The 25636-nt window shown below is 36.3% G+C and overlaps 2 protein-coding genes across 2 annotated transcripts; both read left to right on the plus strand.

The window, feature by feature from the left end:
- Positions 1–18727: 18727 nt before the first annotated feature.
- LOC138871853 (secreted RxLR effector protein 161-like) lies at positions 18728–19462 on the plus strand. The gene has a single exon (XM_070149760.1). The coding sequence runs from the start codon at positions 18728–18730 to the stop codon at positions 19460–19462; it is 735 nt and encodes a 244-aa protein (XP_070005861.1).
- Positions 19463–21076: 1614 nt separating this feature from the next.
- LOC104210966 (ylmG homolog protein 1-2, chloroplastic-like) lies at positions 21077–22025 on the plus strand. The gene has a single exon (XM_009759948.2). The coding sequence runs from the start codon at positions 21153–21155 to the stop codon at positions 21810–21812; it is 660 nt and encodes a 219-aa protein (XP_009758250.1). The 5' UTR covers positions 21077–21152; the 3' UTR covers positions 21813–22025.
- Positions 22026–25636: the final 3611 nt, after the last annotated feature.

Consider the following 25636-nt stretch of genomic DNA (forward strand, 5'->3'; position numbering starts at 1 on the left):
AAACTTGGGCCCGAGGCCGTAGTTTAGGCTTTATGCATGTTTGGGACTCAGGCCGTAGTTTATGCATTATACATTTTTGGGCCTAAGGCCGTAGCTATGTATACGTATACATGGGCCTGAGGCCGTAGCTTGTGCACATATATATTGGGCCCGAGGTCGTAGCTTATTCAGATAAACAGGTTTTTCATCATTCAGAAGAGGGAGTATTCATATCCTTACTTCCTTTATTCAGTTCAATTATTAGTTATCATTTCAGTTATCAGTTCAGTTATCAGTTATGAGTAATTATTTCAATTTCAATTTCAATAGTTATCAATTATCGATTCTCAGTTATCAGCTTAGTTTCAATTTCAGCATTTATAATTCTTTCTTTCAGTTGCTTTACATACCAGTGCAATTCAAATGTACTGACGTCCCTTTTTTTCGGGGCCTTCATATCACAATGCAGGTAATGATTTACAGGTTGATGATTTAGAGCGCTAGGATTCTCATACCAGCTATTTGGTGATCCCCAGTTCTTTCGGGGCATTATCATTATCTTACAATCTTCAGTATTTTCAGACAGTCAGTGTTTTCAGTATTTCATTAGAGGCTTCGTAGACTAGAGTAACGGTTAGACAGAGTCGCAAGCTTTTCATGTTAATCTATGTTGGCTGCAAATATGTTTCAGAATTGTATTACTATTTCTGCACTTCGATTTATATCATCTAGACTTTCAGTATATTAGCATGTGTTAGTTTATCTTCCGCATTCAGTATATTATGATATCACATGTTGATTCAGCCCGCCAGTTGGTTCGCTCGTTCACATGTAGTCAGGCGCCGAGTGTCGTATTACGTCCAGGCCCAGGTTCGAAGCGTGACAAAGCTTGGTATCAGAGCACTAGGTTCAAGAGTCTTAGGGAGCCTATGAAGCAGTGTCCAGTGGAGTTTCCTTTATATGTGTGTGCCGGCCACCCATATAAACGGTTAACTACCAAGACATCCAAGATTGTCTCATCTATTTCTACTCTAGATTGTGCCATGAAGCTTAAAGCAATAAACCTTCTCTTCCAATCGAATTCCAAATGTATTGGATGCCCAACCGATGCACAGGACAAACCTAAGGTCCTAGAGAGGATAAATGTCTATTGGGGTATAATTATGGAGTACATGTTGGTAAATATGAGACTTGAGAGGATGTTAAAAATGAGATGCAATGGATAGTCATACAAATTAGAGCATAACCTTATCAAAAAGTACAAAAGCAGTTATCATGTCTTATGGTTATTAGTTTACCTCTGTTACCAGTTATACAGTTTTTTAGTTAGCAAGTTTATGGTTATTCAGTACGTGAGTATTCAGTTATATGGTTACCAAATATCCAATTTTCAGTGTATCAAAATTTCTGGTGACTTGTGAGTATACAGTGATGCGTATGGGTTCTCAATGTAAGTAACAGTGATTATAGCAAAACCTTTGCATATTTTAGGTCTGGATTAAGACCAAGGCTCACCGGATGGCGGAGGAAGTGATTTATCAGATGATGGTATACTTTGAAGGATACGTTGTGCATGGTAGTGTATTCGTATGTGTTTTACCTCCTAGAACAACTTCATTTATTTTTGGAAATGGAGCCATAAGTTGGATGATGATAGTTCAGATGTCAGACCCTAACATTGGTCACTATAGTTTTGGACAGATTAGAGCCTAAGGGTAAAATACCTAGGAGTCAGGAATGTTTGTTATTACCAAAGATGTTATTTCGTACAACTCATGCAAATGACTAGAAGATATGATGTATGAAATGAGAACCAAGAGCAACTAATAGTGAATTTCAGGGAATGATTTTAAGTTGTTCATATTTATCCAAATCAGAACTAGAAGTACCACGTTAGTGAATTACTGTAAGAAGTTGTTTTTGTAAGATAAAAGATAAGACAGTTCCCCCTTAGGTTATATAACTAAGTGTTTTCCCCAGATGTTTATAGTCTGATATGATTTTGAAGTGTATAGAAATTTTGGGGTAGATATTCCAATTTCGTTTAAGACAGATGAATTCCCTAAGTGTGATCCATGCTCATAGTTTAAAAAAAGAAAAGAATGATAGGGTACGGAAAAAGAATATGGTCGGATGATGAGGGAAGTTAGGAGTAACCTTATGCTTCACTTTAGTTATTCAAAGCAGAAGAAGAAGAAAGTAAGATGCTAGCAGGTGGTTAGAAAAAGGTGTCACGATCCTAAACTCGGACCCGTTCATGATGGCGCCTCTCATGAAGACAAGGCCAGCCAACACGTTCCCAATTCATTTTTAAGCAATTAAGTAATAAAACTAAGTCTTAATCATAATCATAAATCCCAAAATAAGGTAAATAATACAGTTTGCGGAAAAAGACATGGCCGACATCGGGGTGTCACCAGTCATGAGCATCTATAATAATATACAAGTCTGAAAGAGTCTACTCCACTATTACATAACTAAAACAGAAGGAAATAAGATAGAGGGAGAAGCACTAGGCTGCGAATCGACGGGCAGCTACCTAGTGAATCTCCGGAATCTGCTAGACAGCTCTCAACCCTCGCAAGTAGGACCTGATGCGCCTGAATCTGTACACGGGGAGCAGGGAGTAAATTGAGTACTCCAGCTCAGTGAATAATAATAATAAATGCAGACTGAGTAATAAAAAATCACGTAAAGGCACATCAACAGGCTATAAAGAAGCAATAAAAGCCAGTATAAACAATAAGATAGTGAAAATATGTAAAGTCACTTAAGTTCAGTTTAAACTTCTTGAAATGCCTTTTTAACAATTAAGCAAGTAAAGTACAGGCAACTAGGAAATATAAACACATAAAGAACCGCCCCTCGGGCACAATACCAACAGAATCAGCCCCTCAGGCAACACATAGAACAATACCAGCCCCTCGGGCTATATCTCATATAACAATGGGTACTCGCGCTCATTGGGGGTGTGCAGACTCCTAGAGGGGCCCCTTACGGCCCAAGCGCAATATCAAGCCATCTAATGGCATAATCACATACGCTCTCGGCCTCATATTAACAAGCCACCTAGTGGCAAACAAATCTCAGTCCCTCGGTCTCATAATCATAATCAGGTGTTTCCTCACAACATAGGCCATCGGCCTTACTCAATCAAAATTCTCACAAGCCACTCGGACAACAGTAAAACATGATGCTCAGCCTAAAATATCATTTTTAAGTGTTAAAGCAGAGTAAACATGGCTGAGTTATGAAAATAGTAGAATATAGCATGACTGAGTTCAAGTATAAAGCCAAAACAGTGAGGCAATATCAGTAAAAATCCTCTAAGGGTTCAAGTAGTTGGCACGAGGCCCAAGTACGACATTTAGCCCAAACCATGATGATAGCAAACAGTTTTCAGTCAAATACGTGGTAAAACAATCATTCGGGATGGACTAAGTCACAATCCCCAACAGTGCACGACCACAGACTCATCATCTAGCGTGTGCGTCACTTTAATATAGCACAACGATGTGCAATCCGGGGTTTCATACCCTCAGGACAATATTTACAATCATTACTCACCTATACCCGGTCCAAATCTCTAGCTCGCGATGACTTTGCCCCTCGAATCGGCCTCCGGATGCTCCAAATCTAACCAAAATCAGTGCAATACCACCAAAATATGCTAAGGGAACAAAGCTCACTCGAAAGAAATCAAATTACAACACAAATAAAAAAATTGGCTAAACCCAACCCCCGGGCCCATGTCTCGGATTCCAATAAAAATTACATTAATGGACTCTTTATCACTCCCCGAGTTCATTCTTACCAAAAGCATCAAAATCCAACCATAAACGGCCCCTCAAATCCCAAATTCTAGGTCTCCAATTACAAGCCCTAGTTCTTCAATATTAGGCTTAATTTCCATGATTAATTAGGTAGAATTCACATTAGAATCGAGTATTAAGTCCATAAATCTTACCTCCAAGTGTTTCCCCTTGAATCCCCCTTCAATCCTCTTCAAAAAACTCAAATATCACTCAAAAATGGTGGAAATTAACCTCAAAATCGCGGACAAGATGACTATTTAAACATTCTACCCAGGCCTCAATTCCTTCTTCGCGAACGCGGTCAACGCCTCATGTTCGCGAAGAACAATCTAACTTTGACCAAATTTCCTCTTACGTGAACACATCTAGTCCCTCCAGAACGCGATGGTTCCTCAGACCGACCTTCGCGAACGCGCTCCCCTTCTCGCGAATGCGATGAACATATCAACCTCAAATCTAGCTGCCCAACTTCCTCTACGCGAACGCGGATCTTTCCTCGTGAACACGAAGGCTAAAATCCCAACCTCACCAACTAACCCTTCGTGAATGCAAGGGCCTACTCGCGAACGCGAAGGTCATTTCTCTGCAGCACTGAACAACAGTTTTCTGCACTTTCCCAAAACATGAAATGGTCCGATTGACCACCCGAAACTCACCTGAGGCCCCCAGGACCTCAACCAAACATGCCAACATATCCCATAACATCATTCAAACTTATTCCAACCTTCAGAACGCTCAAAAAACATCAAAACACCAAATTCGTATCGGATTCAAACCTAAGAATTCCAAAATCTTCTAAATTACGCTTTTGATAAAAAACCCAACCAAACCACGTCCAAATGACCTGAAATTTTGCGCACACATCCCAAATGATATAATGTAACTACTGCAACTCTCGGAATTCCATTTCAACCCTTATATCAAAATCTCACCTATCAATTGGAAAACGCCAAAAATCCAATTTCGCCAATTCAAGCCTAAATCTACTTCAGACCTCCAAAACATATTTCGATCACGCTCCTAAGTCTAAAATAACCCCCAAAGCTATACGAACCATCGGAACTCACATCCGAGCCTCTTATACATAAGTCAACATCCGATTGACTTTTCCAATTTAAGCTTCCTCAAAAGAGACTAAGTGTCTCAAACCTTACCAAATCCTTTCCGAACCTGAGCCAACCAACCCGAGCACTCATAGAACCGATAAACAAATCAATAAGAAGTAGAAATGGGGGAAACAGAGCAGTAACTCATGAGACGACTAGTCGGGTTGTCACAAAAGGAAAGTAAGCAAGTTTTGAGTAGATACAACAAATTAGCAATTTCAGCAGATCTAGTAGGTGTACATTTTGATTTACTTAGTAAAGTTAACACTAATTAGTGGATGACAATTTGAAATACCGAACGCGTGTTAGAATCCAAAGAGTTTAAGTTAAACCTGAAGTACAGTGATAGTGGGGAAAAAGATCAGCTAGTAGTAAGAGAGAAAACTACAAAAGAATAGCCTTTAAGAGTTATCGAAAAGGGGTTTCCCCAAGATTGACAATGTGAGCAGAGTTAAATTATTAAGATTGTGTATGACAGTTGTGAATACATTAGCTTTTCGTTATGTGAATAATTTAGTTTTTTCTAGTAGAAAGAGATTTCTCAGAAGTAAGTTGGAAGATGAGTCTTCATTGACGTAGAGTGAAAAAATTGCAGAATAAGAAAAGTTATTTGGATCCCAACAAAAAACAGGAAGGATCCGCAAGTATAAGACCTTTGGTCTAAGGGGTGATGTGAAAACCATCAGTAAGTCCAGATGGAGATTTTAAACTCGAATAGTTAGCATGGGATATGAAAAAGAAAATCCGTTTGTTAATGAGGGAAAATTGTATATTTACCACAGGGATTATGTCTAGAATGTGTAAGAAGCACAAAGTGATTAGAATGATCATCGAGCTTAGTTATTGATGATAAAGTGGACGCAAAAAAGCTGTAAAATCATGCCCAGGTATGTATTATGAGGGTAGTGACATTGCACGAGACTCTAATCTTCGGAGTATAGACTTAGCTCACAACAATTCTATAAGTGTTTTTAGGAAGTGCTTAAGAAGATAAAGTGTGGGAAGTATAACTCTTGATTGAGGTAGATAAGAGAACTCTAGTAAAAGAAGTTCACCAGCCAAGATAGGAGTTCGACTTCGGACTCCAAAGATGACGGAGTTGTTGTCTAGAACATGACTTATTCCCCTTAGTAGTCGAAGAGAAGGAGAAACAATTTGATGATCCCTACGTGTTGCAGTTAAAATAGGAGATTCACAGGCATAAGACGATGGCTTTTGAATAAGGGGGATATGATGGTACTCTGAGGTACCAAGACAGATTGTGTGTTCCAGACATAGATGGACTTAAAGAGGGAAGATCATGTTAGAAGCCCATAATTCCAGGCATTCTTTCCATCCAGGTTCCCCAAAGATGTATCATGGTCTTAAGGATATTTATTGGTGGAACGTCATGAAAAAGAACGTTGCAGACTTTGTGGCCAAGTGTCCAAATTATCAGTAAGTGAAAGTCGAGCAGCAGTAAGCCCAGTGTTTCACCACAGAATATACATATTTTGAGTGGAGACGGTAAATATGGAATGTATAACAGGATTATCTTGCTCAATTTGGAAGCATGATTTGATTGAGTGATTGTAAATCGACTTACCAAGTCAGTGCACTTCTTGTTAGTAAAAACTACAGATTCAGTAGAAGATTGTACCAAGTTGTACATTCAGAAAATCATCTGATTGCATGGGACTCCAATGTCCGTCATTTTCGACTATGGTGCTCAGTTTAAAATGAACGTTTAGAAGTTCTTTGAGAAAGGATTAGGCACAAGTTTTTCATCCTCAGAAAGATGGCCAGGCAGAGCATATTGTCCAAACAGTTGAGGACATTTCCTTGATGTTAAAAGTAATTGGGATGATCACATACCTCTCATTGACCTTGCTAATAATAACCTACCATTCTAGTATCAAGATTTGGTTGGTCCAAAGTTGGTGAAGGGGAGTTGTTGGGACCAAATTTGGTCTATCAGACTATAGAGAAAGTTAAGTTGATTCAAAAGAGTTTGAAGACGACTCAGAGCCACCAAAAGTCCTATTCGAGTGTGTGGCATAGAGACCTAGAGTTTCAAGTTGATGATTAGGTGTTTCTGAAAGTTCGCTTATGAAAGGCGTTATGAGATTTGGGAAGAATGGGAAGCATAGTCCCTGCTATATTGGGCCATATAGAATTTTGCGAAGGATCAGTCAATTAGCTTATGAGTTGGAGTTACCACCAGAATTACGGTGGTACAACCAGTATTTCACGAATCCTGGTATAGCATTCAAGTTTCTAGTACTTAGTTACTCATGTCAGTTCAGTACGCAGATACTCATGTCAGATCAATACTCAGATACTCATGTCAATACAATACTCATCTACTCATATCAGTCCAATACTTAAACATTCATGCCAGCTTAGTACTCAGATTACTCAAATATTCATGCCATTTCAATATTTATATACCTATGTTAGTTCAGTATTCACGTATCTATAACAGACCAATATTCAGTCAATGCAGTAGTCATTCAGTTCAGTATCTCAACAATTCAGTAATCATGTATTCATTTATATGCAAGTGTTAATGAAAGTTCATGTTTCCACTAGACCCATTTAAGGTCCGGAGTTAGCAGAAGTTACAGTCAGGACAATCATTCGAGGACGAATGATCCCAAGAAGGAGATAATAACACCCCATACATTCGAACTAGGTGTGGATATGTTAAATGGGTATTAATCTGATATTATAGACATATGAAGTCCTAGCGGGATGAGTATGGGTGAAAATAGTTGTTTTAGAATCAAGATGGAAAATGAGGTACATAAGATTCGATAAAATCTACGAAGTTTACTAAAGGTCACTCTTGCAGAAGGTTTAGTGAAAACGTGTAAGGTATTTGGGAAAACTCAAAAGTAAAGTTGTAGGCCTTTGAAATAGCTTTCCAACAATATATTGTGGATCCCAAACAGATCTCTGTGCAAAAAGTTATACGTGTTTTACAGAACAGTGTGCAATATACGTGCCCTGAGCGCACCCCGAACGCGGCCACGCACCTATGGCAGTGTTACTGCCATTTTGCACAGTCAGGTCCGCGTTCAGTCCTATAGGTGCACAAGGGCACACATGGGGGGTCATTTTAAAGCCCTATTTCGTCCCCCACAACCCCAAAACATAAAAACTTGCTCTAGAAAGGGAAACTTTCAAAAACCTAACTCCTTAAGGGTCCCTCCATCACCCAAGGTAAGTTCTAATGGTGATTCTAAGTTGATTTCAATTCCCCAACACCTTATTAACATGGGTAAACCCTCCAAATCATTAGATATTCGATTGGGGCATCATTGTTGAGAGAAGAAATCCTAGAACTCGAATTCAAGAAGATTGAACGTCAAAAAGGTAATATCTTCACCCTTTAATTGATTCTATCATTGAATTAATAATTATAGACTCTAGTTCATGAGATATGAATTGATGGGTTTGATAAAAAAGCATGAATAGTTATAGGTTTGGGTTGTTGATTATTGGTCAAGAGTTGTGTATCTTATGGGTGAAGAAGAATGATATTGATTATAAGAAATTTGAGATTTTAGAATTTATCTAGGAGCAAGATAATGAGTTATTAGGTGTAGAGACACCATTAATAAGGACTATGAAGCTTTATGCTACCAAGTGTTTGAGAAAATGCCTAAGTAACCAAAATATGAGTATTATTGTTAATATGGAATCCGTTTGACTTGTATTGATATAGATTAAAGTTGAAAGGGGTGGTGAATATTGTATTACGCTCAAGAGTAGGAAGTTAAGGTATGTGAGGCTGACTCTCTATGTTTGGGAATGTTAATGATTCTCCCTACACTACGTTTCTTTTACGATGTTACTAATTGCCTCGTAAATATAGTTTAGCCTAGTTCCTTGAATAGTTGTAGAACTTCTATTCTCTAGTTTCATAACTCGTTCACCACTTTCATTCTGAATGTTGTGAGCTCAATACGTATTCAATATAGACTTGGGTTTGATGCCCCCGAGTCTTAGTATATATTACTCAGTATGCCATAAACAGTTGAAGTTTCAATGTCAATAATCAGTTCAAGAATATATGTCTCAGTTTAGTTCTATTCAGTATTCCAGTATTATGTAACTCGGTGTGATCTAGTATTCCAGTATCATGTAACTCAGTGTGATTCAGTATTTCACTATCATGTATTGCAGTATGATTCTCAATTCCTGAATGTTAAACACCTGTATTTGGGCCGAGGCCGTAGTTTATATGCTTTATGCATGCTTGGGCCTGAGGTCATAGTTTATACTTTATGCATGTTTGGGCCTGAGGCCATAGTTTATGCTTTATGCATTTTTGGGTCTGAGGCCGTAGTTATGTATATGTATACTTGGGCCTAAGGTCGTAGCTTGTGCACATATATATTGGGCCTGAGGCCGTAGCTTATTCAGATAAACAGGTTGTTCATCATTTAGAAGAGGGAGTATTCATATCCTTACTTCTTTTATTTAGTTCAATTATTAGTTATCATTTCAGTTATCAGTTATCAATTATCATTTCAATTTCAGTTTCAATAGTTATCATTTCAGTTATCAATTATCGATTCTCAGTTATCAGCTTAGTTTCAGTTTCAGCATTTATAATTCTTTCTTTCAGTTGCTTTACATACCAGTCCAATTCAATTGTACTGATGTCCTTTTTTCCCGGGGCCTGCATCTCACGATGCAGGTAATGATTTACAAGCTGATGATTCAGAGCGCTAGGATTCTAGTACCAACTATTTGGTGATCCCCAGTTCTTTCGGGGCATTATCATTACCTTATAGTCTTCAGTATTTTTAGACAATTAGTGTTTTCAGTATTTTATTAAAGGCTTTATAGACTAGAGTAACAGTTAGACAGAGTCTCAAATTTTTCATGTTAAGCTATGTTGGCTACAAATATATTTCAGAATTGTATTAGTATTTCCACACTTTGATTTATATCATCCATACTTTTAGTATATCAGCATGCGTTAGTTTATCTTCCGCATTCAGTATGTTATGATATCACATGTTGATTCAGCCAGCCAGTTGGTTTGCTCGGTCACATGTAGTCAGGCACTAAGTGTCGTGTTACGTCCAGGCCCAGGTTCGGGGCGTGACAAAGAGAGTAACCTGGAGTTTGGTAGCAGACCTCAGTAATGATTAATCAAAGTAAGATTTATGGTATAGTATGACCTACCTAGATGCAGTAAAGTCATACGGATGGATAAACGGGTCCTTGAAGTAAGATATAGCAATATTCGTAAGTTCAACAAAGTATCGAGCAAAGAACTTCAGTATACCTATAGATGCCCAGAGGGACATCTTGTCAAGCTCTGTATTTGTTCACAAAGTGAGGCCTAGAGATTGGCTAAAAACTGGAGGAAAAGAGGGAGAAGAGTCGCATAAGCGCACTTACAAGGTTAGAGTCATACATGCAACATGACAGAAGGTAGCAACAGTTACAAGATTGGAAGGATTCCGGCCATAAGTCATGGTATGAGAAAGAGACCTAAAGGGGGGAATACCTTGGCCTTTGGATTTATTCATAGAACAGTTGCCTAGATGGCAAGGAGGGTACTAAAGTATTCGGAAGACATAGGTTATGAAAATGATAAGTGCATCAGTCAACATTCGAGGACGAATGTTCCAAAGGGTGAAATAATGTTACGCCCTGTAGTATTACGTTGATGTTACGCTCCGCAGTATTATATTACGACGATGTTACACCCTTTAGTATTGTACGTTGAATTTGTCGTAAGATAATTGACATCAGTTCAAGGACAAGATTATTTAAAGATTATAAATATTATCCTATTTCAAACAATTGATAAGCAAATTCGTGAAGGTGAGAGAGTAAGCGAATCGAAAAAAATGAGTTTCATCGAAGTTTGACAATTTAGGATAAAATACGGTTCAAGCTATAATACCCCGTATTTATGAACTAGTACCATACAAGGTACCCCATAGATATGATAGTAAGGTGTAAAAGGTATGCTAAAAATGAGTAGTATTTTATGTAATTTGATATAATTCTTAATTATGTGGATATTTGGTTAATTGTGGTTTTTTTATGGAAGATTAACTATGTAATTAAGGAATTGTGGATAAAATCTAAAGGGCCCCAACGTGGAAGCCAAGAGCATTAGTTAAATATCACTCTTAAGTCATAAAGTAATGTGGCACCTTATAAGAAATTGGTGGCTTAGTCACCCCCTAAATTGGGACCCACCTAAAGGTTAAAGACAATCTTTCTAATTCACAATTGAATTGCCCATCTTAAAGAAGAAAGCTTCAGTAAAGGTAATATTGCAATGGCAACGTGATTGCCTCAAGCATTTCATACGAAGGCTAATTAATACTATAGCAACGTGGGATTTGTGATTCTAAGGGAGTACGGTACAATCTTTCTCAAAAATATCATACGGATTTTTTCCTACTTCTATCGGTCGTTATGTGTTGTCGCAATTGATGTGTGTTAGAGGGATTGTCAAAAGAATCAACTCAAGTATGTTAAGGATATCCCTTCTTTCTTTTTGTCATGATCCATACGATACAAACGAAACAAGCAAATGCACTACTTCCATAAATGACTCTATTAACATAAATGCTAGAGATACTTATGTTCTCGATTCTCCATGTGTCCTATTATTCTATCATTTGTTCATGGGTCTCAGAAAATCTGTAAGTTGATAAAGTTTACTTCATGATACCAATCAAAGTCATGATAGTCTTATGACATTCCGAAAGATTTTATTGACGTACTTCTCATGCATTGCATTCATTTTTACATGTACATTGACCCACGACCAGATGGCGTTATATACGCGTATATATGCATATTATATGTATATGGGATATGGGAAAAGGTTACAGCGTTATATACGCACCACCACCTGATCAACTGGTATACGTTGATGATTTTGCTCACAGTGGCCGAGATGATATGATGGGATGTCCTCAAAGGTTTGATGATATTATGAACACATGTACTTATGCACGACATGAAATTAATATGCATATGCATGATACTATAAGTATTTCATGATTTACAGAGTTATCCAGACTTACAGGTTGAGTCATTTACTGTATTTTTCTTCCATATCTTTTATATACTTATTTATGTGCCTTATATACTCAGTACATTATTCGTACTGACGTCCTTTTTTTGGGGATGTTGCATTCATACCTGCAGGTATAGACAATCAGTTTGACGAGCTCTCATAGTAGACGAGGTTAGAATTCAGCGAAGGATCGGTAAGGCTCCACCTCATTCAGAGTACAACCGAGTCTATGAGTCATCATGTCAGAATTTTGCTATAGACTCATGGGTAGGTCGATACCCTGTCCTATTTGATGTCAAATACTTTTGGAGACTTTGTAGACATAGGTTCATTTTGTACAGTATGTCAGAGGCCTTGACGTCCCATATGTATTTATGTTTTAAGAAAGATGGTTCATTGATACAGTGTTTTCCCACTTATAGTTATACATTACAAGTTGTGGCCATGTTGGCTCACTTACCAATGATAGTACGATAAGAAAGATATGTTACATTGGTACTCGGTTGAGTAAGGCACCGAATACCCGTCGTGACCCTTCAATTTGGGTCGTGATAATAGGGAAGCCCATAGTGTCCATTACCTGCTCCAGAAAGATCCATTCTACTGAATCATAAGCCTTCTGCAAATCAATCTTTATCATGTATCTATCAGATATATGCTTCCTTGTGTATGCCTTGACTAGCTCATGAGCTAGAATAATATTATCAACTATCTTTCTACCAGGTATGAATCCAGCTTGGTTCTCATTGATCACCGTTGCAATGACTTTCTGTAATCTTGATGCTACAATTTTAGAAATGAGCTTATACAATAATGTGCAACAAGCTATAGGCCTAAAATTTTTTATTGTAGTAAGCTTATCAACCTTAGGAACTAAAGTGATGGTAGTACAATTGAGAGTTTTGTACATCCTACCATTGGTAAAGAAATCTTTCACAGCTTCACATACCTCCTCCTTGTTGATGTGCCATGATTATATCCATCTACTCCTGGGGCCTTGTCATCACTTCTAGCTTGCAGTCCCTCGGTGATTTCCTGATATGTAAATTTTACACATAGTTGAAGCCTTTGTTATATTTTCACTTTTACTTGTCCATTTTAGCAAATCAAGAGAAAGACTATCTTCTTTTAATGTTTTACCCTTATCAATAACTACTCATTTCTCAAATTATTTCTCAAGACTTTTTGAAATACTATCATTATTATGGTAAAATTATAAAATACATACTTCATTTATTTTTTCTTTAAAAAGTGGACAATTAAAAATGAGGAAGTAGTTCTTTAATCTTGTCTGCCAAAAAGGAATAGGATTATTGAAACTCAACTAATGTGCGCCTCTAACTGCCTCAAGCTAACTGCCTCTTCCACTTTCTTGATTCTTGGAATAGGCACAACTATTTCTTTATATACTAGTGTTTTTTGTAATCTACTAATCCAACAAGTGCTCATAATCAACTATACTTAGATTTATTTTGTCATCATCTACTACACCGTCCTCCTCCCTTGATTCTTCAACTATACTTGATTTATTTTGTCATCATCTACTACGTACATTGTCCCCTCCACCATCCTCCTCCCTTGATTCTTTCTTGATCAGCAAAATGGCCCATAGTGATCAATTAATGCAACTGATTCTTGATGATTTATGGTCTATGGTGAATTCTCGAGTGTATAATGATAGAACCTTTGATTCTTATGATTTAAAGGAGATCCTTGGAGTTGATACCGTGCGAGACTGCTGGGTGTTCAAAGCGAAACTTGTGCCTTCTGCTAGTTCTTCGTCTGTGGCAGTGCGTAATGCCTACGACCTTTCTTTATCTGTCAAAATAATTAACCTTGAGAATAAGACTCAAGAAGAAGAGCACCGCCATGTGCTTAGCAAGGACGTCTCAATAAAACTCATAGCCTAAAGCCAATATAAGGAGCTTTTTTGTCTATAGTGTAGTTATCTTACAAAATATAGTATTAATATTTAAGTTGGTTTCTTTTCTTAGATTTTTATGCCTATAATGTAGTTATCTTATAAGATATAATATTATATTCACATCAGTAAGAAAATTCACGTTAATAAGATGTTAGAATGTATTTACAATGCATACCTAAGGTCTTACTATAAAAAAACGTTATTTACCAATATGAAGATTTGAGTATCTTATTCAAATTTCTAAAATATTTTTATTTTTAAAAAATAAACAGTTTTTCTATCTACTTTTATAAAGAATTTTTATTTTTTTCTATAAATTTCAATATTGTTTAAGTGAAAATAAGATTAAAAATCTACAATTAAAAATATTTCTGGAGCCCAAAATTTAGGGACCTAAAGCAAAAGCTTTACTAGTCTTCCCCTTGAGCCGCCCCTGACACTTAGATCTCATGATCATCTGAGTATACGTGTAAGGAATCAACCGAATCTTATTCTAGCTAACGACATTTTTGTGCATGTGAATGGTAGGAACTCTAAAAATCTCTATTGCATTACAGTGCCATATAGTTCTGAAGGATCACTGCGTCATATTCTTGAGACAAGATATTCAAATGGCCTTCCGGAAAACTTAGTTGCATTACATTGTATCGTAACCCTCCAAAATAATAGTATACTATTAGTTAATGTTGGGTTTAAGCTTGGTTTAGTTTAAAATAGAGTGAATGGGAAATGGAGGCAAAAATAAAATATTTAAATTTTTCTTTTTGACAAAGAGACATTGTCCCATATTAGCAAAGGAGAAAAGTTTTGATTGGTATATATGTTAGGAATTACCGTCTCTTCTAGAGACTTCTAGTGTGGCCCATATATAAGGTAATAAATTATTTACCTCATCTCCCAAAGGAAATAATGTATCACATAATGTTCTGTAGTTATGCATATATGGTAGTTTCTTTGATGGAAAAAAATTACCATATATTAAGAGTCTCTAGGGTAATTATAATCTATGGAGAAGTCCATAGGGCTAAAGTATTTGCCTAAGAGTCTCTAGCCTACTTATAAATACACTTGTGAATTCATCAGTCTGGCATCCTACGATAGGCACAGGCTAGAAGGCTCTCTAGGTTTTCTGCTAAAAGTTTCAAAGGTAATTCTCTACATCACTTGAACAACTATGGCTGAAGGTATGTTCCTATTAATATTCCGCTGCGTTGGCTCTGTATTTGTATTCGAATTATAACATGTGGTATGAGAGCCTTCCTTTAGTCATGTTGTTCAGTACTATATTCTGCTTGAAAATAATATTTTTCGGATTATGGTTGCTTACCTTCGTTGTCTGTTTTATTTAATTTGAATGAATATTTATGGTTGAAGGAGTACCGTTGTTGTATTGAAGCGATATGCATATTTCCTTGTTTGGAAATATCGTCTTTTGTTTTGTTACTTGAGCCATAAAAGTCAACTTTGTCTTCAAAGACATGAAATTTAGTTGCTTTCATTAACGGATTGCTTAGGCAGACGAATTTAATTACTCTAAATTGCATTGGTACTCTTTATTTTGATAGATCATAATTCCTATGTGACGTCAATTCATAACATGTGAAAACACCTATTTTTTATGAATACTTACCAAGATATGGGGTTTTAAAGCTTATATCATAACTAATTGAAGATTTGTCTTGGTATAACAGAATTGTTAAACTATAATTGTTTAACTTGATATATCACGTCACAGTGCTTGCTATTAGTAAGATTTATAATGCAACGAGCCGTTACTATATTTATATTAAGCTATGGCAGTCTTTGTGAAGTTTGGCTCTTGATTTAAGATTTCGCTTTTGATTTTGACAAGGATTTTGGTATAGTACATTTACTTGTGTTAAAGAAGGGTGATTCAATAAAGTTTCTTTTTTAAGATAAAGATGCACATGACATTGACTCCTCTGACTTCTCTATACATGTTGCCTAATGAATAAGATCTACAGTTGTGGTCAGTTGTGATTTCAACTCGTGGGTTACGGTATATTTAATTACAAGTCTATATTTCCACTTTATTTGAAACGCTATGCTTATCATCTTATACCTATTTTGAAATTAATCAACATTCATTGAGATGTCATTTTGAGTGTTCCTTTATGTCATGTATTTAGGAGTGGCCACGACATCTTAAGTACTTGATATAAAAGAAATTAAGTTGTTTAATCACATAAAGTTTAGTGATGTAATGACATCTATTTAGTCCGATTATCTTATTGAAATGGTAACCTGGCCCTACAGGGAGGTAACCTTTTTGGTGAGATTAATTGGAATGAGATAGTAAACCTTTAAGTTAAAAATAATCTTATGCCCAGAGGTACGGATTAATTTTGTATATCATGGTTTACTAGTCTAATAAAGTAAAGTAAATTCTATGCATGGGTTGCAACCTCTGCCCACAGGAAGGTCTAGAGTTTACTTAGAATCGGTGTTTTACGCGATTCACCTTTGATGGATTGTACTTCATAGCTTATGTATGTTTATCCTTGTTTTGTAGTATTTACAGCTTTTCCTACCGCTATTTTTAACGAGAATACTCGAATTCCAATGCTTTCTGATGACAATTATACTGAATGGAAGGAGAAAGTCCTTCTCACTTTAGGGTGCTCGGATCTAGACCTGGCACTCCGTGTGGATGAACCACATATTCCCACGGAATCAAGTACGCCAGCTGCTAAGGCTAATTATGAGCAGTGGGAGCGATCTAATCGCTTAAGTTTAATGCTCATAAAATCTCACATAAGCAAAAGCATTAGGGGTTCTATCCCTAACAACGATAAGGTCAAAACTTACATGAAGGCAATTGATGAACAATTCGTAAGCTCTGACAAGGCTTTGGCCAGTACCCTTATGAAGAGGCTCTCAAGTATGACTTTTGACAGAAGTCGTATAGTGTGTGAGCACATTATGGAGATGAGAGGCATTGCTGCTAAACTCAAGTCCCTTGAGGTTGACATGTCTGAACCATTTCTTGTGCATTTCATTCTCAACTCACTTCCAGTGGAATATGGTCCGTTTAAGATTTCTTACAACACACATAAGGATAAATGGTCAATTAATGAACTTTTGACCATGTGTGTTCAAGAAGAAGAGAGGTTAAAGCATGAGACACCTGAAAGTGTTAATATGGTGACTCATGGTAAGAGAAATGCAAAGAAGGGCAAAAGTGTTCCCATGAAGAAGAAAAGCACATTTGACAAAGATGCTTATCGTTTCTGTAAGAAGAAGGGACATTGGAAGAAGGATTGCCTGAAATACAAGAAATGGCTTGAGAAGAAAGGTAATCTTACCTTTGTATGTTATGAATCTAATTTTACTGAAGTTTCTGATAATACATGGTGGATTGATTCTGGTACTACAATTCGCATTGCTAAAATCATGCAGGGTTTTCTAACTTAGAGGAAGCCAATAGGAAGTGAACAATACGTCTATTCTGGCAATAGGACGCGTTCACGTGTGGAAGGCGTGGGGACTTATAGGCTCATTTTGAAGGATGGTTTTCACTTAGATTTAGAAAATGCTTTTTATGTTCCAGAATATTCTAGAAATTTAATTTCTCTTTCAAGACTATCGATTAGCGGATATGATTTGAATTTTCATTATCCTTCTGTGAAACTTTTGAAAGATAATAAAGTTATTGGTTTTGGAAATTTGAATGGAAATTTATATAAACTTGAGCTAGACCTCACATTTGAATGCAATGTTTTATCTTTGCATGATAAAGAAATTGACACTAAGCGATGTATTATCAATGAGAACTCATCTAGTCTTTGGCACAAGAGATTGGGACACATCTCTATTGATAGAGTCAAAAGGTTGGTTAATGATAGAGTTCTAAAAGCTCTTGATTTTTCTGACTTTGGGACTTGTGTGGACTGCATAAAGGGTAAGCAGACCAACAAATTAACTAAAGGTACCAAAAGAAGTTCTCAATTACTTGAGATTATACATACAGATATATGTGGACCTTTTCCTACCCCTTGCTTGAATGGTGAGAGATATTTTATCTCGTCTATTGATGACTATTCAAGATATATGTATCTCTATTTTCTGTTTAACAAATCAGAAGCACTTGATGCTTTTAAAGTTTACAAGGCAGAAGTAGAGAAACAAAATGCTACTCAGATCAAAATTGTAAGATCTGATAGGGGTGGAGAATATTATGGTAGGTACACAGATAAGGGACATGTTAAGGGTCCATTTGCTGAGTTCCTTGAAAGTGAAGGTATAATTGCTCAATATACCATGCCAGGAACGCCACAACAAAATGGTGTGGCAGAAAGAAGGAATCGGACTTGTAGCCAAGGGTTTGACTCATCTGGTAATATCAAACGATATAAAGCCAGACTTGTAGCCAAGGGTTTTACTCAAAGGGAAGGCATTGATTACCACGAAACCTTCTCTCCAGTATCAAAGAAGGATTCATTGAGAATAATCATGGCATTAGTAGCTCATTTTGATTTAGAGTTACATCAAATGGATGTGAAAATAGCTTTCCTGAATGGAGATCTTGAAGAGGAGGTATACAAGCGTCAACCTGAAGGATTTTGTGATAAGGATAAAAGTCACCTTGTTTGCAAGTTGAATAAATCCATTTATGGGCTAAACAGGCTTCCCGCCAATGTATATTAAATTTCATAATGTTGTTTATTCATTTGGATTTACGGAGAACATCATTGATCAATGTATATACCTTAAGATAAGTGGGAGTAAATATATTTTCCTAATCCTATATGTGGATGATATTTTGCTTGCAAGTAGTGACTTGGGATTGTTGCACGAGACTAAACAGTTCCTTATCCAGAATTTTGAGATAAAGGATATGGGTGAAGCCTCTTATGTCATTGGCATAGAGATTCACAGAGACAGATCCCAAAGATTACTTGGACTGTCTCAAAAGGCCTACATTGAAAGAATTCTAAAAAGATTCGGGATGAAGAACTGTTCACCTATAGCAGAACCCATAATTAAAGGTGAAATTGTTTTATTGAATCAATGTCCACAAAATGCATTAGAAAAGGGGCAAATGAAAGACATTCCATATGCTTCGCTTGTTGGGAGTCTTATGTATGCACAGGTCTGTACTAGACATGATATTGCTTTTGCGGTAGGAATGCTTGGCAGATATCAAAGTAACTCTGGTCTTGACCATTGGAAAGCTGGTAAAAGGGTCTTGAGATATTTGCAAGGAACCAAGGATTTTAAGCTCACATACAAATATTCTGACTCATTAGAGGTGATTGGATATTCAGACTCTGATCTGGGTGGATGCAAAGACACTAGTAAATTTACTTCAGGATACATTTTCCTTCTTGCTGGAAGTGATGTGTCTTGGAGAAGTGTCAAGCAGACCATTGTTGCAACATCCACAATGGAAGCTGAATTTATAGCATGTTATGAAGCTACATCACAGGCGTTATGGTTGAAAAACTTTATTTCCGGCCTTAGGATTGTCGATTCCATTTCAAGACCATTGAGAATCTTTTGTGACAATTCAGCTGCAGTTTTTTTTCTAAGAATAATAAAAGTGGCATCCGAAGCAAGCACATCGACATAAAGTACTTGATGGTTAGAGACTATGTGAAGAAGCAATATATGAATTTTGAGCATATTAGTACTACTCTGATGATTGCTGATCCTATGACTAAAAGTCTGTCGACTAATATTTTCAAGGATCATGTAACTCATATGGGGCTTAGTAGCTTAATTTAGCCTTGTTTTGCTCTCTAACAGTTTGTCAAGATATTATGTTTATTTTGATATACATAACAGTGCACACTTTTGTTTTTTCATGTATGATCATTGGATCAATAAAGTTGGACTCTGAATGACTTATATTAAGTTCATTCATAAAGTTGTTATACACTTTGTTAGAATATATTATGCATTGTAATACATGGAAGGAAGTGTTTGTCTAAAAGCATGACCGTCATGATTCGTGTAATAATATATTCTAGTTAAAGTGATTGTAGCATAACTTTTAGTTGAGTGATAAAGTTTGTGGTAATATTATATGTTTATCTCTCATAAATGATTATCTGATTTTAATATATGGGCCAAGTGGGAGAATGTTAGGAATTACCGTCTCTTCTAGAGACTTCTAGTGTGACCCACATATAAGGTAATAAATTATTTACCTTGTCTCCCAAAGGAAATAATATATCACATAATGTTCTGTAGTTATGCATATATGGTAGTTTCTTTGATGGAAAGAAATTACCATATATTAGGAGTCCCTAGGGTAATTATAATCTATGAGAAGTCCCTAGGGCTAAATTATAATCTATGGAGAAGTCCCTAGGGCTAAAGTATTTGCCGAAGAGTCCCTAGCCTACCTATAAATACGTCTGTGACTCCATCAGTCTGGCATCCTACGATAGGCACAGGCTAGAAGGCTCTCTAGGTTTTCTGCTAAAGGCTTCAAAGGCAATTCTCTACATCACTTGAACAACTATGGCTAAAGGTATGTTCCTATTAATATTCCACTGCGTTGGCTCTGTATTTGTATTCGAATTATAACAATATATACAATTGCTCTTTTTTCTATCTTTTAAAGAGTTGAGAAGAATGCAAGCCCCACGTTGTCGTCGTCGCGCTCGCTTGGCTTTGGATTTGGTCAAATGATTTGATTGATTAATTCTTTTAATCCAAATTAGCCTTTTTTATAACGCTAACTTAATTTTCCTCCGCGTTTGTCTGTTTTATTTTGCGTAAATAGTCATTTACATAATGACTGTTTTACGCGAATAGTCATCTTGAAGAGTTGCACCTTTTCGTTTGAACCTAACCTATTAGGCATTAGCTACAAATACCAGGTCATTCCCTCAGATTTTCGTAATTCTCATTCTTTCTCCTACATTGTTTTAACTGAAAGAAAGCAATAGTAAGTGCGATTTGCTACCGATCATTGTGTTCGCTGAAACACTGGGGTTTGAAGTAGTGCTACACGAGTGTATAATCCGTTCTATCCTGTAATTAAATAATCCACAACATTGAATACTAGAAGGGAAAACACTATGAGTGCACTCAGATTAAATTTTGTTTCTTCCACATTTTTATTTTTACGTTATTTTATTTCCAAATTACTTTACAAATACAAAATACTAACAATTAATTATTGAATAATTGATGTGATTGTATAATATTTTTGTATGCATTTAAACAACGAGCTCCTGCCCTACCAAATCTTAGCGGGTCTTTCAGGAAAATCATTCTATACCTCAAAATCTCAGCTTTGAGAAATTCCAATGGCTTCTCAAACCCTAATTCTCCGAAATCCAAATCTTCCTTCTCCTCTTCACAACAACATCACTATCCTCTCCCCTCCTTCATCCCTTATCTACTCAAAACCCCGAACCATTTCCCTATTCTCACGCCCAAATTCACTCAAAAAATTCACAATTTCCGCATCATCCACAACTGTACCCACAAAATCAAGTACAGCTGCCCCCTTAATCACTCGCTCAACGCGCACAATTACAACCTTAGCAGCAGTTACTTTAGCAATCTCAAAGCTAGTATTGCAGAAAATCTCCAATTTGGGCTGTAATGGATTGGGCCAATCACTGGTTAACTCTGCTGGGCCTATGTTTTTTGCGGCCCTTAAGAATCAGCCCACAACCGGAGCATTGAATACCCCTTTCACTGTGGTTGCAGCTGGAATGGCGAAATGGCTTGATATATACAGTGGAGTTTTAATGGTTCGGGTTTTGCTTAGTTGGTTTCCGAATATACCCTGGGACAGGCAGCCATTATCAGCTATTAGGGACCTTTGTGATCCTTATTTGAATCTTTTCAGGAATATTATTCCCCCAATTTTTGATACATTGGATGTGAGTCCACTTTTGGCTTTTGCAGTATTGGGTACGCTTGGTTCGATTCTTAATAGCAGCAGGGGAGCATACTGAGGCAAATTGGTAATAGCGGATTACGATCTTTATCTTTGAGATATTTGGTCTTTTAGTACGTGTGTATTAGATTTTGAGGGTTCATTGGTATTGTAGTGGTAATGTATCATTATAGAAATTTTGGTACAACTCAAATGCTATTTATCTGGATTTATACTTTGAAAGAATAGCTAGTTAATGGGTTGAGAATAAAGTGGATGTTTGCCTCTGAAACCTTTTTTTATACTACATTGTGCTAGTAGGATGAGTGATCGTGTTCCTGCAGTCTAAATTTATGTACTTTTATTTGGGGCTAAGGTTCAAAGGCTAATGCTAGTAATGTTATCCTTTGTGGGGGTGTCAAAAGGGCTAAGCTAAGGAGGATGAGCAAAGTGAACGGCTTTCTTTGAATATTAGCAAAATCCTCGTGATTAGGAGTCTTGATCAAAGAAAGCACCTATGATCTCATTTCAAGAGATGTTGATTGATCAGAATTAGCGTGTCAAATAGAAATGGAACTTCAAAACCATGCTATTGTGCTCTTCATCAAAAAACCATGCTATTGTATAGATGTAATTTGAGCTTACATTTGATCAACTCTTGATCAACAGACATAATCCTATTTATAGCTCCTTTTTTATGCAGTTCAATTGTCCTTTTAAGCTCAGTTTGCTCTATATGATTGAATAGATTTTCCGTTTGCAAGATTGAGTACAGAATGCAAGAGAGTAGTTGCTCTTATTCTATGCCCCTTCATTTTTTTTAGTAAATCATTTGTACACACCTCTTGGGGTGCGGCCCTTCCCCAGACCCTGCGTGAAAGCGGGATGCCTTGTGTACTAGGCTGCTGTTTAGTTGTCTTAGTGTTGTTGATCAGGAGTCATTTATGGTGTTCCTATTTGCGAGGACTTAGCACTTCTCGTTCACTGACATTGGGCTGCCTTGATGTGGGAGGCAGACACAAATAGTATCATACTAATCATCGCATGCTTATCCCGAGGCACTGTTAATTGTGTGAGAGTGACTTTGTTTCTTTGTTGCTGTTTGATGCGCTCTTCACTTTCAAGTCCGCAATTATGTGTTAATGCCCTATAGTTACCATTCATTTATCCTGCAAGGTGGCACATTCTTATTGCATTGTATGATTTTTAAACTGCAATAAGTGTTTCGTGTTTCCTATGGTGCTTTGTATTCATGTTCCCTACAGTGCTTCCTTGAATACAACATTTTCACTTGGTGCCATTTGTGATTTTTTTTTCTGGATTCTCACGTGTTGATGTTCTCATAATGCAAATGGTTATTGTCTTGTTGATGTGGCATATTAGTTGCATGGATTTTGCTTATATATGTTGATGCTGTAAAAGATTTTTATATTGCAAAGTGTAGTTAACCAGCTATAAAAGGAAAGTTGCCATCTTTTTGCAGGTTACCAATCTAAGCTTGCTATAGAAAGTTTACTGTAAATGGCCTTTAGGTGTCCTAATCGAAAAAATCTTTGACACAGTCAGTGTATGAAGGTTAAACTCTAGTGGCAATATGCAATTTTGCTTCAGTTATGAGTATTGGAAGGATCAGCTATGGAAACCATAGAATTTGGAAAACACTGAATAGCTTTCTAAAATGTCAGGTATAGTTAGCCGTTGCATAATTTTGTTCACTTCATCTTTGAGCATAAATAAACTTCTGCTGTATCTCGAATCTCAAATAATGCAGCTGTTCACAATGATGAAGTATTCAACCATTCCAATATGAATATATAATATACTGCTTTAATGGATACCTTGCTGCATTTGAATAGGTACATGTTTATACTTTATAGACACAAAAGAATATGCTCTTGTTGTAGACAGTTGATGTTCTGGAACTGTGTCCCATTTAACGGTTAAATGCTTGCATTGTAGTATTCTAAAAAGTTTTCAATGCTGCTTGTGTACTGTACTGTTTTTTCCGACTCTGTATCACGACCTTATTCAACTGTTTTCTCCAAAAAGCCCCATTCTGAAATGGGTTTTTAGGATGAATTTAGTGTAAAAGTTCTCCACCTCATTGAGCATTTACGCCCGGCTGTACTTGTGAATTTGATACTTATCTTCCTTTTTATATCCTCTCCTTTCTAACTTCAAAATTTTGGGCACCAATGAGTTACTTGTTGCATCTGTATTATTTGTGTAATTGATCAAACTTATTGGAAGTTTGAGTATATTGTATCTTTATTAAGATGGAACTAAATGTAGATTTAGCCCAAAAAACAAGAATGCGAAGTGTAATACAGCTATGCCAGGTGTTCATCTTATTATATGTATTTTGTGTCAATATGCAACTTATACCCCGTCAAATAACAAGCGATTGTGTTTTACTTAAGTTGCAACAAAGGAAAAGTACTGTACTGGTTACCAGACTAACAGTGACTCCTAGCACAAAAATTAGCGCATATCCAAAAAGAATGTCTGAAATCCAACGGAAGTAAAAATACTAAAAAGTGAAGGAATGAATCGATTTAAGCTCAAGTAAGGAGAAATACTTTTGTACCAAGTAGTCCTTGGACTATATACATTTCATTCAAAGCAGGGTCAACATTCTCAATAACTCCGGTCCAAATATTATTGTTTTATGAACCCGTTTGGACATAAAAAAAAATCCCTTTTTTTCACAAAATTTTCACTTTTTTTCGAAATCAACGTTTATTCTTAAAATTTTCAATTTTCACTTGAAGATGCATTTTGAAAATTTGAAAAACTTTAAAAAGCTGTTTTTCAAAATTTTCACTCATAAAACTTCAAAAACAACCCAAAATTATATTCATGTCCAAACACAACTCTAAAAATTTCAAATACCATTTTCACTTGAAAAGATTTTCACCATATTTTAGAATTTTACAATTCTCATGTCCAAACGCCCACTAAATCATTTTTAAACTTTTGTTTCTGGATGGGAGTTAATAAGATCATTTACGATCTTGCAAATCCCTCTCTTTCTTTCTTTAATTTATTAGTTGACCAAATTCTAAGCTTAGTATTTTTAATGCTGAGCAAAACAGCCACTATGTTTTTACCCTTTCTTCATGAGTGTTGTGTAAATATTAAGGATATGGTGTCCTTAACATTTACACTGCACACATGAAGTTAAGGATGTCATGTCCTTAACATTTACACTGCACATATGAAGTTAAGGACATGATGTCCTAAAATTTAACAACGGAAGGTGCAAATACAGGACATTTGTCCTTAATATTTACACAACATTCATGAAGTTAATGACACCATGTCCTTAATATTTACACAACACTCATAAAGTTAAGGACACTATGTCTTTGTTAAGGCCCGTAATATTACGTCGATATTACGTCCCGTAGTATTATATTACGGTAATGTTACATCCTGCAGTATTATATTACGATAATGTTACGTCTTGCAGTATTACATTACGATGATGTTACGTTTCACAGTGTTAAATTACGATGATGTTGCACCCTGAAGTATTGTACGTTGAATTTGTCGTAAGGTAATTGACATCAGTCCAAGGAAAAGATTATTCAGAGACTATAAGGATTATGATATTTCACAAGTGATGAGTAAATTCATAAAGATGAGAGGGGAAGCAAGTCAAAGAAAATGAATTTTTGTCGAAGTTTGACATTTTGGGATAAAATACCGCCCGAGCTAAAATACCCGGTATTTATGGACTAGTACCATAGAAGGTACCGCATGGCCATGATAGTAACGTGTATAAGGTATTTTAAGTAAGTAGAGATAATTCTTAATTATGTGGGTAATTGGTTAATTATTGGATAATGGGATATAACCTAGTTAATTAATAATTAATGGTGGATTAAATAAAATCTTTTG

The sequence above is a fragment of the Nicotiana sylvestris genome, chromosome 6, assembly GCF_000393655.2.
Source record: "Nicotiana sylvestris chromosome 6, ASM39365v2, whole genome shotgun sequence".
Classification (NCBI taxonomy): Eukaryota; Viridiplantae; Streptophyta; class Magnoliopsida; order Solanales; family Solanaceae; genus Nicotiana; species Nicotiana sylvestris.